Source organism: Coenobita brevimanus, chromosome 35, assembly GCF_032717465.1.
Source record: "Coenobita brevimanus isolate Jiangsu-jjx chromosome 35, ASM3271746v2, whole genome shotgun sequence".
Classification (NCBI taxonomy): domain Eukaryota; kingdom Metazoa; phylum Arthropoda; class Malacostraca; order Decapoda; family Coenobitidae; genus Coenobita; species Coenobita brevimanus.
Window position 1 is genome coordinate 17,964,697 of NC_136988.1, and position 16,560 is coordinate 17,981,256.

The 16,560-nt window shown below is 43.9% G+C and overlaps 1 protein-coding gene across 1 annotated transcript in view; it reads right to left on the reverse strand.

Moving 5' to 3' along the window:
- Positions 1–15,433, reverse strand: part of LOC145396163 (intermembrane lipid transfer protein VPS13A-like) — a 110,952-nt gene extending 95,519 nt beyond the window's left edge. The window contains 10 exon segments of the mRNA XM_080269605.1: positions 1,567–1,794; positions 2,387–2,627; positions 3,407–3,551; positions 4,121–4,249; positions 7,485–7,659; positions 8,791–8,990; positions 9,647–9,788; positions 10,142–10,286; positions 11,925–12,050; positions 15,284–15,433. Coding sequence (XP_080125731.1) covers positions 1,567–1,794; positions 2,387–2,627; positions 3,407–3,551; positions 4,121–4,249; positions 7,485–7,659; positions 8,791–8,990; positions 9,647–9,788; positions 10,142–10,286; positions 11,925–12,050; positions 15,284–15,433 — 1,681 coding nt within the window.
- Between the last annotated feature and the right edge of the window lie 1,127 nt (positions 15,434–16,560).

Below are 16,560 nucleotides of genomic sequence, written 5' to 3' on the forward strand. Positions count from 1 at the left end.
GTTCCTCCTTTCACACACCCTTCCAAACCCCTCTACCAACTGTCTCAATCTCTCATCTGAATCAGCCAGTATTATCCTGTGCAGTATTATCCGCAAACAGCAGCTGCTTCAGATTCCACTCTCTACCATCAACATTCACAAGACTCAGACCTCCACCTAACACTCTAGCATTCACCTCCCTTACAACACCATACATATAAATATTAAACAACCAAGGCAACACCACACATCCCTGTTGCAGCCCCACTCTCACAGGAGACCAAGTATTTCCCACTCTTACACATGCTCTACTATTTACATAAAAATTTTCACTCCTTTTAGCAACCTACCACCAAGTCCATACAATCTTAAAACAGTCCAAAAGAAAAAAAATCATGACAATTGAATGTACCTCATCCTAATCTGACGATCTGCATTAATCTACCCCAGCTTAACATACACACAGAAAACTTACTTTAATCTAACACACTTGCAGATGGCATATCATCAACAAGCCTGGCCACATACACCAACTTTTATTCCTTACTGGCTGTCTCCAAGTTAATTTAGGCTAGGATAACACAGACTGGGTTAGATTAGATAAGAGTATACATGGATGGGGTTGTAAAGGAGGTGCAGGGTAGGGCAGTGGATCTGGGGGTGGCTCTAATGAATGAGGGTGAGATTTGGAAGATTCCGGTGCTGCTGTTTGCTGATGATACAGTATTGTTGAGTGAAGATGAATGGGAGTTGCAAGGATTGGTGGATGACTTTGGGACAGTGTGTAGGAGGAGGATGCTGAAAGTTAATGTAAACAAAAGTAAAGTTATGGTGTTTGAGAGGAATGAAGTCACAGAATGTACAGTGAGGTTGGATGGTGAGGATATGGAGAGTGTGAGTGTATTCAAGTACTTGGGTAGTGTGATGAGTAAGGATGGAACTTTGGGGGATGAAGTGCGTGAAAGGGTACAGCAGGGAAGGAAGGTTGTTGGTTCACTGAAAGCAGTGATGAGAAATAGGGAGGTGAGTATGGAAGTTAAGAAGTCACTGCATGAGAGTATTGTGATCCCTACCCTGACGTATGGAAGCGAAGCGTGGACCTTGCAAGAGGGGAACAAGTCAAGAGTGAGAGCAGTGGAAATGAGTTACTTGAGAGGAGCATGTGGAGTGACATGGAGGGACAACTTGAAGAATGAAGAAGTGAAGGAATGTTGTGGGGTGGATGTGGATGTAGTTGAGAAGATTAGGAGAAATACATTGAGGTGGTTTGGACATGTGGAGAGAATGGAGAATGAAAGACTGACTAAGAGGGTGTATGCAGGTGAGGTGGAGGGAGGGAGAGGGAGGGGTAGACCAAGGATGAGGTGGAGGGAGGGAGAGGGAGGGGTAGACCGAGGATGAGGTGGAGGGATGGAGTTGAGAGGTATATGAGGGAGGGTGGGGTGAGTTGGGGGGAAGGTAGTCAAATGGTGGGTGACAGGGCGACTTGGAGGCATTTTGTCTGTGGCCACCCTTTGCGGGATTAGGGCGTCGGGCTATAGATAGATAGATAGATAGAAATTACCTAAATAACATAATCTAACACACCTGCAGATGGTGTGGCATCAACAAGCCTTGCTACATATACCAGTTCTTGTTCCATATTGGCTGCCTCCAGGTTAAACGCCTCGGCTTTAAATGACAGCTTGTTATAGGCCACACCTCCACGGCTCTCGGTGCTGGTCACAAGGCCGGAAAGAGTGGCCAGGGCGATGTCTCGGCCATTATCTCGCAGTGACACACTCACATTTTGGAGGGACAGGTACGCCTTGTGGTCTGTGGACATGGAAAGATACAGATTATGTCAGCTGGTGCATAAGGGTTAAAATTCTGTCTATCAACCATTATTATAACCTTAACCATCATCATTATCATCAACACACTATTTCCCACTGCTTTACATTTGTACACTACTTGGTAGCACTTTTACTTCAGTGCTTTCTCTTTCTTTGCTCCTGAATCATACGTAAATCCATCTCACAGATGGAAATTACGGTATAATAAAGTGGTATGGCTGTCACTGGTGCTGGAAAGGGAAAACTTCAGACAGTGGTGCCAATTTGACTGGGCAGCTCTGCTTACCAGTTATGCACATATCCCTCAACTTCCTATCCCCTAAAAGGAGAATGGTGGATTGCACTAGGATGGCAACTTTAGCCTGCATTCTACAGTAATGGTTTCACATTCACATGAGCCTGGGGCTGCAACAATGACAATAATACCTCCACTTTGAAAGGTCTCTCCTGTGCTGAATGGAATCATCTGCAGGTAGCAAGAATAAGGTGAAAAATGTTGTTTAAAAGTCTTTTATGACACAGTGAAACAGGTGACAAAATCATTCAAGCCTCCAACCTTCACTCCACCTCACCAATATCATCGGGATGGGTGTGCCCTGGTGGGGCATCCAGTTTGGCCAGTTCCTCACGCAACTGTTGCCTCTCATCCTGTGTGAGGGATGCCAGGGGTCCATTCCGTCCCCCTCCCGCCCCAACCACATCCATTGTACCGACTGCCGTCCCATCCTGTCTGCCGCTGCCCCACAGCCAGTCAAACCACCCTCCCCCTTCTGACACCACTGGGCGCACTAACTCAGGCTCCTCCTGTGACACCTGCCGGGAAGAAAATTATCAAGATTTTAATAATAACATTAATTATTATTATTTAAGTACCTCCTTCAATTATTACTTTTTTTCTGGTTCTCTGGATCCTACCTTGTCATATTCTAGGCTGGGGAAAGAGGAAGGAATAATGAAAGAATTAACACTAACCCATAATATGGCTATATGGCACTGTAAGAGGAGAGGGCAATAAAGGCCAGGAGAAACACTGAAATTCAAGAAGACAGGAAGGACACAAGAGAAGAGGAGGACAGTTAGGAAAGAAAGACTGGAGACAAAAAGATCCCTTTTAGTCCCCTCTTACACGCAGGGATACTGGCAAAATGTTCTTTCCCTCCCTCCCCAGGGTGGATTCTATGCTGATAAAGGAGGTCAAGATGGTGAGGAGGAGGAAAATTCACGTGCTGCCGCCACCATCACCAGCATCAACCCCATTGCTGCCACCAACACTGTCATCACCACCATCCCTCTTGATATCACCACCACAATTATTATCACTACCAGTGCCATTCTTGTTGTAACAGTTGTGGCCCCATGATGATCTGAACATGAACCCCATGAATTCCAGGCTAATGCTGTCTTCCATTATTCTCCTTTTTGGGGATAGGGAAAGAGTTGAAGGACATTGTATAACCAGGCAGCAGAGCAACTTGTTTATACAGATGCCACCACATGAAGGCATCCCTCCCCAACAAATAAAATGATAATGATGGGGTGTATGGAGCTTCCTTAACTGATGAGAACATGAGACAAAACATGGCCCAACTCACCTTGATCTTGGCATGGACTCGAGCCAGGACGATGCAAGTGAGGGACAGCTGGTCCTCCAGTTTGATGAGGTCGGCCTCCACCTCCCCACTGTGACCCTCCAACAGGTGGCGCCGGTACAGGCCTACGTACTCATGGTACACACTCCTGTGTATACCACTGGGTTAGTATGGTAATGCACACACAAAGTAATATTGTCTTGTAGACCAATACGCTCATTCACTTTAGTAGTTTAGTTTCATCATAACAGGAGTATATTACCTGCACACATGCTTGCACATTAATATGTTAGTTACACACACACACACACACACACACACACACACACACACACACACACACACACACACACACACACACATCAATTTCGAGGACCGGCAAAGTTGTGCTCAAACCACAGTTGCTGAGTAATAAATACAACTTCACTGTACATATATGATCACAAGTTTGCCAACAATTCCCTGCCAGCATTGTGTCCTGCCTTCCACATTTCTCATTCTTCCCTGATTATCAGAAGTATCCTTTCTTCTCATCCTGTTGTGTCATGTGGCTTGTTTTGCTATCACATACAATTATCTCAAATGGCATTGTGCATCATCATAGCTGGTAGTGAAGTGTTACTAAACTTTAGATAATGAGAATGCTGTACATAACATATTAAGCCCCAGTACAATGCAAGTAACAAGACAACCTGTAATCAACTGTGTCCCACTAACCTGTGTTTAGAGATACTGTTCCATGAGTATGGTCTGATGCGGTGGTGTATGATGGCCTGGGCTGCGTACTGCCACCATTCAGCTGCGTGCCGCTTCAGGGGCACCAACGGCCGGTACTGAAGGAACCGTCTGTATCATAACACACTGTCATTTAACATTATTTCTACACTTTAAGTTTTGTATCTATCTGTCTATATCTATAATTAGCTATATATTGCATCTATTCTTTATGCATAGTAAGGGTATTGGAGAGGTTTGCACTGATATAACTGGGTACCATTGCTCCCTAGTTATATGAAGTTCCCTCAACAACTTTCCTGTGTCCCAAAAGGAGGACAGTGTGCTGCAGGAGGAGGGTAAGTTCAGCCTGCAGTCCACTGGGATCACATTTCAGATCAACCTGGGATTATAACTACAACTGCTACAAGATATCCATCTATATATAGCCTGACGCCCTAATCCCACAAAGGGTGACCGCAGACTAAACGCCTCCAAGTCGCTCTGTCACCCACCATTTGACTGTCCTCCCCCCAACTCACTTCCCCCTCCCTCACATACCTCTCAACTCCATCCATCCACCTCATCCTCGGTCTTCTCCTCCCTCTCCCTCCCTCCACTGCACCTACATACGCCCTCTTAGTCAATCTTTCATTCTCCATTCTCTCCACATGTCCAAACCACCTCAATGTACTACAAGCACAGAAAGAAATCAAAGTCTAATATTCTGGAAAGCTGTCCCTTCTAATCAAAAGCCATGCACAGAAAAGCAAAAATCAAGATACTGTAATGTACATTTGCTTCAAGAGGAATACCCCGATATCTGGAGCACTAACAACCAACAACTCACTAAACCGAGCAAATGAAACTGGGGACAATCAAACAGTCCAAATGGCCGTTGATTCACTAGTCCGACCACTCCACCGCTCCCTAGGTTTGAAACGAGCAAGCCTCAATGCGGATGTGGTGGTGCATGTGGCTATCCCTGTCCTCCCTCCATCTCCTCTCTTCACCCCCTGTTCCCCACCTTCCCATCCCTCCTCCATCTCCCTCCACACTCAGCACTGGCAGATGCTAGGTGTGTCTCTTCCCCCATTCCCCCACCCTCCCCCACCCAAGCTTGTGTATTTACCTAGTTGTGATATACAGGAAATGAGCTACGCTCGTTGGGTCCCGTCTCTTTTTCTCGTTAAGTAAAATTTTGTTTTGAACTCATTTAAGTTTTTAGACTGGAAGGTCTCTTTGTCCAGGCTGTTCCACAGGTCTATGTATCTACTGTATATGGAAAGCTCTATTTCTTGATATCCTTCAAACAACTTGGCTTTTTCAGTTTCATTTCATGTCCTCTTGTTACTCTCCCATTCCATACAAACAGTGTGTGTGTGTGTGTGTGTGTGTGTGTGTGTGTGTGTGTGTGAGAGAGAGAGAGAGAGAGAGAGAGAGAGAGAGAGAGAGAGAGAGAGAGAGACACACACACACACACACACACACACACACACACACACACACACACACACACACCCATGGGGGTGGGGGATAGTAGGGCATGGATGTCATGTCTCCCTCCCCCACCCCTGCGTGTCTCCCTCCCTGTCCCCTCATCCTCCCACACCGCTGCTTGTCTCCCTCCCCATCCCCCCACCCTGACTTGTCTCCCTCTGTCTCCCCATCCTCCCCCACTCCTGCTTGTCTCCCTCCCTGTCTTCCCACCCTCCCCCTTCCCCCAGTGTCTTCCTCCCTGTCCCCTACCTGCCCGGCCTGTTCATCCACTCTCCCTGTGTCTGTTAGCCTGAACACCTTCCTGCCTCCATTTTTTAGCAATTGTACTGTTTATGAGGAAAATAACATTGCCTACGGTGTTTCTATGTCAGTCTCTACTGATTAAGGTATAAGAGAGTTTGGGTTTGGGTCTGGAATGCATCTCTGGCTTTTCTGTAGTATTCTATGGGGAAAATTGCTTCGATATCCAACATACTCACTGACCGAACCCTCCAGCCAGTACGCAACACTGCCAGATATCGGGGTATGGGTGTACTGTAATGTAGATCTGTATCGAGATACCTATGATTATATTCTCTACAGCTTAAGAGGTTTACTAGCACCTCTTCCTTAGCAATTTGTTTTCCTAATTACTTTACCCCCTTTTATTCTTATCTTGATATAAAATAACAGTCTCTCTATTTTGAAAGCAGAGTTGTGACAAGAGGTTAACAGTGAGTACAATGCTAGACATGAAGTGCTATGGCAAGGTGCAGAGCCACAGTTTTGTCTTATTCTGCCATTTAGTCAGGTGAAATAAGTTGCAAAAAGACAAAAGTTTAGGCCAGATTAAGCCAAAATGCCTTTACACATTAATATTCTTCAGTCTATTGTTTATGTCCTTCTATTATCTACTTACTTTGTACAGATAATGAAAAAACTGACCAATATGCATTATGCAGAAATAAACAGGTATGGAGGAGAACACAACCCCTGGACACAGAACACTTAAAAAACACTTTGAGGTTATATGCAGAGGGAAGGTCAGTACAAGACTTTCAGAATTCACCAAAAATGGCCTATTGCTTATCGCTACATCTATGCACAGAACTCCAGCAGCAGCAGCAGCAGCAGCATCCTAACCCTCTTTCCCATTTATATGGGGTGTAAATGATAAGGAAACAGTAGCAAAAAAGTACAAAAATAGGATAGCTATTAACAAAGTGCCTACTGGAAAATCGAGTTTAAAGCAAAATTTGACTTACTGAGATACAGAGACAGGACCCCACGAGCATAGTTCATTTCCTGTATATCACAGTTAGGTAAATACATCCATTCACTCATCATCCATGCCTCTATATTCTATCTCAGCAATTTAACTTATCCATCCATCTAGTTTAGTAATTATCATTACATATAACTATCATTATATACCAAAACACAACACACCATTAACCTTCACAAACATGCCACTACCTACATCATTGCTTTTCACACTACAGCACCACTGCATCTCAACATTAACCACTGTCCTTCACAAACACAACATCACTACAGCACACCCACAACAGTACACTTATACCAACACCCAAACTACCATGTACCACCATACCACTGTTACACACAATACTACACAACCACAACCACAGTACAGTATAATCCCTGGCCTAAAACTACCATCCTTCTATTCTGAATCTGAGTTGTAACTACAGATTAAGACTTGACTATGGTGTTGGTCACAATGAAGTCCTATACAATGGATGTAGAGCTGTACTGTTGACTTCTAACTACACAGGGATAAAAATCTGGGCCAAATTAAGGTAACACAACTATACCATGTACACTGCCACCACCACCACACTACCACATACAGTAAAGTAGGTCTGACCTGGCAATGTTATACGCAGTGAGTGAGTAAGCGAGATGTGATAGGGCGAGGTACTGTTGCCGCGACAGTGCCAGCGCCGCGTCCCTCACCACTGCATCCACTAACAACCCAGGTACTCTGGCCTCGCGTACCAGCTGTTGTCGCACCTTTACCTTGCACCGCACTGGCTCCACAACTGTTGGAGGGAGGGAGTATGTCGGTATGAAAAAAGTAAGGCTAAATTATCATCATCTTTTTTAAAAAAGGAAGGTCGTGCTGGTGCTGGTGATGAAGATGATGACTGATAAATGATGATGATGATGGTGATAACAGTGTGTCCATCATCAGCACCAGCACCCTAGCCTGCCATACCAGCTGCTGTCAGCTGTCGCACTTTTACCTTATGCTGCACCACCTGCACAACAGCTGGGGTGAGGAAATAATTGAAAGAAGGAGGCTTGTACAGTATTCTATATTCTGTTCACTTTAAGTGTAGTAAATGTGGCAATCATCATCCACTCACTTGATGAAGTGCTGCCTACTTCTTCATATGATGACTACACTGAGTGACAAGCCTATTGGTTTCCTTCAGCCCAGACAGCCAATTACATAGCTGAGTGGTAACCATTTAACCAACTAATGGGATGATGTGGAGCCTACTATGGTGTCCCTATTAACTGGGTGGTGCGATGCAAATGCAGCGTCCATCTAGGAACCAAACCTCTGCACTCTTCCCTGTGGTGAGGCACTGTTCACTGAAAGGGAATATCAGTTCATGGTATGGGATGGTCTTGCAGGGGTAATAGCTTGCCTGTAGTTGATGGGTCTGCTCACCCAGACAGACTCAAATTATTCTACTGCTACTGCTTTAACTAGGCATAAAACTGGCATCTCTAGCCTGACTGCCGTGTTACAGCAAGACATTAACGCTAGAACGTGGTGCTAATCATGACGATGTGCCATGGAAAGGATGCAGAGCCGTAGTATTCTGCCAATGAGTTACATGAGATAAGCCACAAAAAGAAAAAGATCTCCACTAAGTTAATATAAGTTAACTAAAGATTGCACAGAAGGCATTGTGACACTTCTTTCTCTGTGATACAATTTGTTTATGACACCTTTCAATCAATCCTCTTGTGGTGCTGGTGAAGAACATCTTCATGCAGTGGGACTAATATAGCCAGCCCACTTCACTGCCTGGCTATACAAACATCCAAACATCCCTCAAATCCCTCCCTATTCCTGAAAGGAGGATGGTGGGCTGCGTGCAATACCCCCCTCCCACACACATACATCCATTTATCATTCAGCAGTATCTCAAACTAACCAAACTGGAATGGCTCATCATTAATGGAGAAGGTGTGGAGTCCAGTCTCTAGGTACGACAACCACGCATGAGTGGCGGCATGTGGCGTGACCAGACGCTGACGCTCCGCTGATGGGTTGATGTACAACGAGGCAGAGGTGGCGTCCAGCACCTTGTTTACCGTGCCTCCACACTCCCCAGACACACCCTTTTTCCATTTACTGCACCAGAGAAATCAAATGGGCATCATCATTATTATTAGCTAACCTAACTCTGTCCAGCCATGTCCTTCTCCACTTACTGCACTGGACAGAAAATGCATATCACATACAAATGATAACCATCTTCACCATACTTTAATCTAACTCATTCCTGACATCTCTCTTCAATTTCCTTCAAAGAAAAAAAATGTAATGAAATATAAACAAAAATATTATCACCCTACCCTGGCCTCTTCTGAATCATCTCCAGTACCTTACTTCATTCTAGTACAGTACCCCTCAACAAGGGATGGCTATTTAAAGAACTGCCTCCGGGTTATTTTTGTGACATACAGAAACTGTCACTCTCTCCAACACCACTCTTTGTCTTCCTTCCCTCTCATTAACACACTGCTCTGCTCTCTTCTTCCAAACCACATAATGTCACTCCCTTCCAATGTATCCTCAATCTGACATTAAGAGTTTCTTTGACACCCTATCTTAACCTAATTCTTTCCTTGCATTCCCTTTATCCATTCACTGCATGGGAGAGATAATTGTAATTTCAGTTAATAAAATCAAAATACTGTAATCATCATCCTTATTGAACCTAACCTAACTCTCTTCTGTTATGCCTTGTTTTCCAACTGCTGCACAGGATGGCAAAGCACACATACTGGTTGGTGGTGTGTGCTGAGAGTGAGTGGAGACAGAAGCCCATGACAAGGGGCTCTGGACAAGAATGTGCATCCTCGTAGCGCACATGTACATTGTTGATGTGTAGCTCCAGATTGTTCCATATTCGACGGTACATCAGGCCTGCAAGAGTAACGTTATCTGTAACACTGAGTAGCACTTTAAGTTGTATTATCAGAGCTAATTTGTTTTCACCTGAGAGATCTACATCATTCTAGCAACTTGAATGCTTGGTTGTGGTTGCATGAAATTCTTCAAGCCTCAGGAATGAGGTGGGTACTGGTCTCCATGGTTACTAGTCAAATCTACCCTCCAGTCTGACTAAACATGGCTATAAACTAGGCTGAAAGAAGCTAGAGACCTTTCATTAGGTCACATTAAACACATTATAGTCTCATCATCATCATCATCACTAATGAATCAACTAAAGACCTAGGATATCCTAAATCAAACCAAACGTAACCTCCTAAACTAACCCCAGAGTCCGGGCGAGTCGGCGAGGTCCGGTGGTGTGGGGTCAGGGAAGAGGTGGGCCAGTGTCTGTCTCTTGCCTGCTCGCTCCAGCTCTTTCTCTCGCTCTCCATCGTACTCCACCACAGGGGTCACTAACACATACACATCCTGGGCAGTTGAAGATTAGAGATTAGACTTTACGCATGGTAGTAGTTGTTGCTCTGGCCCCAAGCTTATCTGAAATGCAAACCCAGTGGACTGCAAGGTGAGGCTGTCCAGCTCAGGCAGCCTGGCATCCTCCTTTCAGGGGACTGTGGGGGAGATGAGAGACTGTTATATGGCCCACAGAGAAGTCACCTAGTCATAAGGGCAACATCACATGAATGCATTACTCTTCAGCACCAAATGCACCGTTAGGTTATACAGAATACTGGTGTGTGACTGACAAGGAGGACACAATACAAACATTCCTCATGACTATGACACACAATCATCACCAGACTATGACACACAATCATCACCAGACTATGACACACAATCATCACCAGACTATGACACACAATCATCATCAGACTATGACACACAATCATCATCAGACTATGACACACAATCATCGTCAGACTATGACACACAATCATCGCCAGACTATGACACACAATCATCACCAGACTATGATACACAATCATCACCAGACTATGACACACAATCATCACCAGACTATGACACACAATCATCACCAGACTATGACACACAATCATCACCAGACTATGACACACAATCATCACCAGACTATGACACACAATCATCACCAGACTATGACACACAATCATCACCAGACTATGACACACAATCATCACCAGACTATGACACACAATCATCACCAGACTATGACACACAATCATCACCAGACTATGACACACAATCATCACCAGACTATGACACACAATCATCACTGTCTACAACCATGTCCTTATTTCAAGTCTTCTTGTCTGGAAGAATTACATCTATCCTACAAAGTTTACTGGAACTAGCTATGCTCACTGTGACAATACTTGTATTTCGATCTGAGCCCTATTCAGGTTACAGTACTTTAGCAGAGTACAGTAAGTCCATATTAAAAGGGCACATAACATAACAGAATATCAAGATATAACATGTAAAAGAAACAGGAAGGGAGGAGGTATTATAGTCAGTTTGTTTATACCTGACAGAATCACTCCCACAATTTGAAAGCTAAGTCATATATTTTTCGTTTTAGTGAATTTCCATACTGAATTTGGCCAGGGTACAGTTAATGTTCTCCATGGACTGAAACTAAAGCAAGTCTCAAAACCCATCACCAGTAATTACTTCCCAACAGTTGCTGGAAACTACTAAGGAAAAAGAAATCTAAGATGTGCCTAGCCCCAGGCTCCTAAGCTCCTTATGGGGCAACACAGGATCTGATGATGGATGGATGGATGGTCATGCAATTTGCAACACTGCGAGAGCCTTTGCTTGGACTTTGATTCTATTTACTTGTGACTGAGTTTCCAGCCTAAATGCAATAACTATGTGACTAGTTACCAAGCCTGCTGCCACAATCCACTCTCATGGAACTACCTCCCAGGGTTGATGGCTGCTGAATGAAATTTATTGAGCTTTACTTAACTGGCTGGAATGAGTCTCCATGCTTACCAGTTAAATCAACTGCCCAGTCTGACCCATCAACTGATATGAGAGAGGTTTGGTACTTCTGTCAGGTTAGAACAAAAGTGCTATAGGATGCCTTGTCAGTTAACAAAGGTACAGCCTAAAGAACAGTACCTCAATGCTGATGATGACAGGCTGTGTGAAGAGGCTGGTGTAGGGGATGGTGAGGGAGATGCGGCCAATGGCACCACGACACACCTCTATCGGCAACTGTGCTCCATAGTATATATCAAGGAACGACTGGAAAACAGACAGTGTGATATCAACAGGGAGGAATTATAAATGAACTGCCACTTCACAAGCTTAAGGCTTGACTCGTAGCCCGTATAATTCAAGCACATTTTTTTTTCTTCAACCTTTAAATGACTATAATGTATTGCACTTTGTTAAAGTTGTTAAAAATCTCTTGTACTTGAAGGAACTAAGGATAGAATGATTTTTAAAATTTGAGTTTAATATGGTGGGATTATAAACTAATTGCCATCTTATATGCTTCACTCCCTGAATCTACATGATGTCCATTTTCAAGTTTATTTTTTCTGTTATCAGAACTCTGTAGTCAACTTAGGAATGGCCTCTTGTACTGAAGACATTCATTAAAGCTGTATCTGACCCTCTTGCTTAGAGAGTCAATCCTAACCTGGATGAACGCAAGAGAAGATGGCAAGAATAAACACGCTTCAGGGATCAAAAGGCTAAAGTCTGATTCATACAACTAACAGCAGGAAGGTACAGGCAAGTTCCAAATTTGTAAGTCATGTAAATAACACCTGTGAGCATTATATGTACAATAATTAGGTGGATGGAATAGTTGGTGAGTGGGGTGTGCCTGCTGAGACAGATGAGAATGGGAGTGCGTTAGTGGACATTTGTGCTGGGAGGGGGTTGGTGATAGCCAATACCCTCTTCAGGCATAAAATGATCCACAGGTATACATGGCGAGTGATGAGAAGGGTGGGTGGTGAACTGAATGAAAGGAAGGCAATGATTGATTATGTGTGTGTGGATGAAAGGATGCGAAGATGTGTAAAGGATGCAAGAGTGTATAGAGGTTGGGGGAGTGGACTTTCTGACCACTACTTGGTGGTCGCCAGAATTAGGATGCAAGTAAGATGGAGGAATAGAAGAAGGGAAAGACGAGAGGAAGGAGTAGTTGCAAGGAGAGTGGAATGGTTACAAGAGGATGAGAAAAAGGCAGAGTATAAGAGAGAAGTGGAGGAACGATTGGGCAAATATGAATTGGAGCAGATGGGAGACGAGGAAGGTATGTGTAAGATATTTACAGAAGAAATATGTGCAGCATGTGATGTGGTGTGTGGAAGGAAGAGAAGACAGAGGGGGGTGCAAGGAACAGCGTGGTGGACTGAAGAGGTGAAACAGGCTGTGGCACAAAAGAAGAAAGCATACAATGAATGGATGAGAAATAGGGGCGTGGAAGAAGTTGAGAGGCGGAAGAGAGAGTTATATGTGGAAAGGAAGAGAGAGGTGAAAAGATTAGTAAGAGAGAGTAAGAAGAGAGTGGATGAAGAATTTGGAAGGAATTTGAGTGTAAAGTGGAGGGACTGTAAGAAAATGTTCTGGAGAGAAGTGAAAAGAGTAAGACAGGGTGGAAGTGAAGTTAGCAGGGGAGTGAAAGATAAAAATGGTAGATTACTAGTGGAGAAGGGAGAAAAAGTGAGCAGATGGAGAGAACACTTTAAGGAATTGTTGAACGTAGAGGATGGAAGTAATGCGAGTATAAGTGGCTGGGGAATGGCTGGGAGAAGGAGGGAGGTGAGAAGACAGGAAGAAATCAGTAGGACAGAAGTTGTGGAAGCAATGAAGAAAGTTAAATCGGGGAAAGCCCCAGGAATTGATGGAGTGTGTGGTGAAATGCTGAAGCATGGGGGAGAGATAGTAGTAGAATGGATGTGGAAGATGTGCAGATTGGCCTGGGAGGAAGGTAGAGTCCCGGAGGATTGGAAGTCAGGTATAATTATTCCCTTGTACAAATGAAAAAGGGAAAAAGAAGTGTGTGGTAATCACAGGGGCATTTGTCTTCTTAGTATAATAGGAAAAGTGTATGGTAGGATACTTATAGACAGAGTTAGAGAAAGAACAGAGGAATTAGTTGGAGAAGAACAGGGAGGCTTTAAGAAGGGAAGAGGTTGTGTAGATCAGATATTCATTCTTAGATCTTTAGTGGAAAAATTTCTAGAGAAGGGAAAGAAGTTGTATGCGGCTTTCATGGATTTGGAGAAAGCATATGACAGGGTGGATAGACAAGGATTGTGGAAAGTGTTAAGAATATATGGAGTAGATGGGAAGTTGTTGAATGCTGTGAAGAGTATGTACGATGGTGCGAAGGCTGCAGTGCGTGTGGATGGTGAACTAAGTGAATTTTTCTCTTTGAAAGTTGGTTTGAAACAGGGATGTGTCATGTCTCCATGGTTGTTCAATCTGTACATGGATGGGGTAATAAAAGAGGTACAAGGTAGGGTAGTGGATGTTGGAGTGGCCCTGGTGAGAGAGGATAGTGTTTGGAAACTCCCTGTACTGTTGTTTGCAGATGATACTGTGTTGTTGAGTGAAGACGAAGGGGAGCTGCAAGGCTTGGTGGATGAGTTTGAGAAAGTGTGTAAGAAACGGAACCTAAAGGTGAATGTAGGGAAGAGTAAAGTGATGGTCTTTGAGAGAGGTGAAGTTAGTGAATGTACAGCAAGGCTGGATGGTGAGGAATTGGAAAATGTGAGTACGTTTAAGTATTTGGGTAGTGTGATGAGTAAGGATGGAGGTTTGGAGCGTGAAGTGCTTGAAAGGGTACAGCAGGGAAGAAAGGTTGCTGGTTCCTTGAAAGCAGTGATAAGAAACAGGGAAGTGAGCATGGAAGTGAAAAAGTCACTACATGACAGTATTGTGATACCAACTCTAACGTACGGAAGTGAAGCTTGGACATTGTTGGAAGGACACAAGTCAAGAGGGAGAGCAGTGGAAATGAGTTATTTACGAGGAGCCTGTGGAGTCACGTGGAGAGACAGGCTGACGAATGAGGATATAAAGGAGCGTTGTGGTGTGGATGTGGATGTGATAGGAAGCGTTATGAGGAACACACTGAGGTGGTTTGGCCATGTGGAGAGGATGGAGGGTGAAAGACTGACGAAGAGAGTGTATGTGAGTGAGGTGGAGGGGGGAAGAGGGAGGGGGAGGCCGAGGATGAGATGGAGGGATGGGGTGGAGAGGTATATGAGAGAGGGGGGTGTGAGTTGGGAGCAGGGCAGTGAAATGGCGGGGGACAGGGCGACTTGGAGGCGATTTGTTTGTGGCCACCCCAAACGGGATTGAGGCGTCTGGCAATAGATAGATAGATAGATTAGCCTCTTAAACTAGGGGCTTGAAATACATAGGCAATCTCATAATTTTTTAGCCATGTATGGAATATCTGTGAGCATAAGCGTATCATATTATGTTTCCTTGTCCTGCGTGATATGCCATACCAGGGCATCCCGTCGTATCCTGAGGTTCGTGAGGTTGACCTGACCCGAGAGGAGTGCCTCGTTGACCTCCCGTGTGTCCAGGTTCTCCAGGTACTGACCCAGGTACCGGTTAACCAAGCCAGCCACCACCTTCTTGCCCAGCCACTCCATCCTGGCTGCCCAGCTTGATCCCACCTCACATCATCTGGCAAACACATAACTTTTAACTATAATAAAATCACAGATCTATATGGTAAAATTTTCACACAAAGAGATGAAAGAAATTACAAATACATATTGGTGTTGAGATGCTGGCGAGGGATTCCTTCACACGGCGGCACCAATATAAGCAGGTTGCTTCACTGCCCAGTTATGCAAATATCCAAAGGTGCAAAAATTAAAATATGTCATTGTACTCACATAATCTGCATACTAAAATAAATGCAAACTTCAAGGAGACATGGGATCACCTCTTAATTATTTAAAGAAAATCTTTACCTAACCTTTGAACTGTTTGAGATACTTTGTAAAGGTGTACAGATATGTGTTTTTGTGTATGAAAAGGATCTATCAATAAACAAAGAAAATATGATAATATGAGGTAAAGGCTAGAGTAGGTTACGATAAGTCTGGTTAGATTACTACAAAATGTTGGGTAAGGTTAGGTTAGGATGGGATAAATTAGGTTGGGTCAAGTAAAAAAATATTGACTAGATTTGGATAAATCAGCACTGATAAGAGTAATTTCATGTCAAAAGTGGCGCTGTAAGGTGGTATTTGTGTTTTCTGCGCACAAGATGGTGTTCATCTGTGTTCGGCATCACTAGGGATTGTAAAAAATGACCACATTTTAAATGCTATTCACTGCTTATAAAAAAAGAATGCCAAAACCTGAAAATGCAGCCAGAATATACTCGAAGAATCCTATGAAGGGCTACAATAAAATAAAAAAAATTCAAATGAAGGTGGTCCGGTCCTCTTACGGATTGCTCCACCCTACCTCCATATCATTACCACTGCAGAATCACATACAGTATTAAACCAGTGCCGCCAAGTCAACAGTGCAAGGCTTATGATATGCCATAATGATGTGCTCACATAATCTGCATGCTAAAATCAAAATCAAAATACTGTCATCAAGTGGCAGTGGTATTCTTACTCATTAGCCATGTACCAGCACACACAACTAATGAACTGAGGTGACACAAACAGTCACACGAAAACTAAACTACGTCACTGATATCCCACCCAGGCACTGTAATCTGATCAAATCAATTTAGACACGGTAGCTATAAGAC